The 2198-nt window shown below is 39.9% G+C and overlaps 1 protein-coding gene across 1 annotated transcript in view; it reads right to left on the minus strand.

Annotated features, from left to right (window-relative positions):
• The window catches only part of gabbr2 (gamma-aminobutyric acid (GABA) B receptor, 2), a 186988-nt gene that overhangs the window by 66574 nt on the left and 118216 nt on the right, over positions 1-2198 (minus strand). Inside the window, exon 8 of the mRNA XM_005728286.1 lies at positions 1410-1470. Coding sequence (XP_005728343.1) covers positions 1410-1470 — 61 coding nt within the window. The remainder of the gene's footprint in view (positions 1-1409; positions 1471-2198) is intronic.

A 2198-nucleotide genomic window follows, 5' to 3' on the forward strand; every position in this document is an offset into this window, starting at 1 on the left:
TACTGCCTTTTATATTTCTTCAACTGTCAGGGATAGAAACACACACACACACACACACACACACACACACACACACACACACACACACACACACAAGGAGTGTGATGCAAACCGCCAGAGGGATCAAGCCCCTCTGCAGTCAGGAAGATAAGATGGTGAGGCAGAGAGGACTGAACAGCGCCATGCAGTGTGCTACATATAGTCTGGGAAGCCTGGGAGCTGGGGATCCCCTGCACCAAGATGCAATCTCTGGGTTATTCTCCCACTCAGCAGGCCCCATTGGCTCAAAACAACCTCAGGATGATGCCATATGAGGACAAAGACTACCAAGGCATGCTTCTCATATACATGTCCGTGCACAAATCCTATAATACCAAAGGAGTAAAGGCCATAGTTAAAGGTTTTGCAATTTATTGTTCATCTTATGTGTCTTATGTGACCACACAGATAGTCCTGTGGAAGCTTTCCACACCAGAAATACAAATGTTCTAAACAATTCATGCCTATTTTTGTGGAAAACAGTTCTTACAGCAAATTTTTCTCTCCAGAAAAATAATAGAAATATGTGAACAAAGCATCTAACTTCCAACGTGGAAATATTCTCAGCCTCTCTTTCTTCTGAATAGGTGTCTGCTGCAGCTATAGACAATGGTATGAACAATGGCAGCCTTTTAATTGGAACCAGATGGCTGTGATAATACAGCAAAACAACTTCAGTTCTTATTGAACAGAGATGTGAGTAATTCGCATTCAACAAATGATAGCAATATACTTCTAGAGTCTGGAGTCATGTTACGAATAAGTGTGGATGGCTACAGGAGGGTGTGACACAGGAAATGTAGTGAGCGTTAAATATAAATCAATTTGTTCTGTATTTTTCTCATATAACACATATTGTGTTGTGAAATTTTAAATGATTAAATGCTTAATTGCTATGCTAGTAGCATTGAAATAAGGTTCTAAAAGTGTTTTCTTCTCTGTCACCAACACATCCATGCCTGTGGAGGGAATCGAGCGATGGAACCACAAAAGCAGCAAAAAGTGGGCCACTTGCACTTATACCGAGCCACCCTCACTGCTTCACACCAAGAAGGCTACTTTTGTCAACATCCTGGTCAGCCTGGGCTCTTTTCTGTGTGGAGTTTGCAGGCTCTCGACCTGCTCGCATAAGTTTCCTCTAGTCGAAAAAATATACGTGCATTTCTAAATTGGCTGTATGAGTGGATGTGACAGTGTGTTTTTGTCTCTCGTTCTCCCTCTCTATGTGGCCCTGTGACAGGTCCCCTTTCCAAAGTGTACTCTTCCCTTTTGGCCTGTGTCAGCTATGATAGGCTCCACACACTCCAGGAGCCTAATTTATAGTAAAAAAACAAAGCAAAAAAAGAGACAGGTGGTGATATCACACATACCTTGAAACTGGTTGAATTTTATTGTGCCCATTCTCTCTCCATTACGAAACATGACTTGGCCCTGGAAAAAAAAGGAAACACAAGAAGAAGAATATAACATCATTAATTTAACTCAAATCATTCCATAACCATTTTAAATTGTTAAAACATACTCCGCTGATGAAGATCTTGCAGCCTAAGGTATAAATTGAACTAAGCAGTAAAAAAAAGGGAAAAAAATAGAAGCTTACTTCAACTAAATTTATGCACAGTGCTTTCCTGATACTGGAGTGTTGACAGGAAAAGTCTCGGCTCCTGCACTCTGCATCTCATTTGATTAGAACTGGCCAAAATTGATCTGTTTATAGAAGTAAACAAAATTATCCTTCAGCCAATTCATTTACTAATATATTTGGAACGAGATTGGGTCAGCACAGCAGAATGATTTAACTGTGTTTACTCACTTAGCAGTGGTGCAAATCTGAGCTCAGAGAGCAGTTTAAAAAACGATTCTTTAAGTGCATCTCATCTGTGGCTAAGAAAAAAAAAGCTGTTGTAGCTGTTCGTGACCAAAATGCATTTTTGTCAAGGTGTGCTTTTACTGGTCGAACAACCACCTGACAATAGCTAAAAATAACAATGGAAACTTTCTGATTTCATCTTCAAAGGAATAAAATAAGCAGTTTCAGGCCAGGGAGTGTCTGGCAAATTTAGACAGGATGGAGCAAAATTCAACTTTTGGCAGTATCATAAGACATATTCAAACCAATTGTGTCTTTGTGACTTCCACCTTATTTTCCCTTTTTTCTT

Source organism: Pundamilia nyererei, unplaced genomic scaffold, assembly GCF_000239375.1.
Source record: "Pundamilia nyererei isolate P.nyererei 1_Seehausen unplaced genomic scaffold, PunNye1.0 scaffold00028, whole genome shotgun sequence".
Lineage (NCBI taxonomy): Eukaryota > Metazoa > Chordata > Actinopteri > Cichliformes > Cichlidae > Pundamilia > Pundamilia nyererei.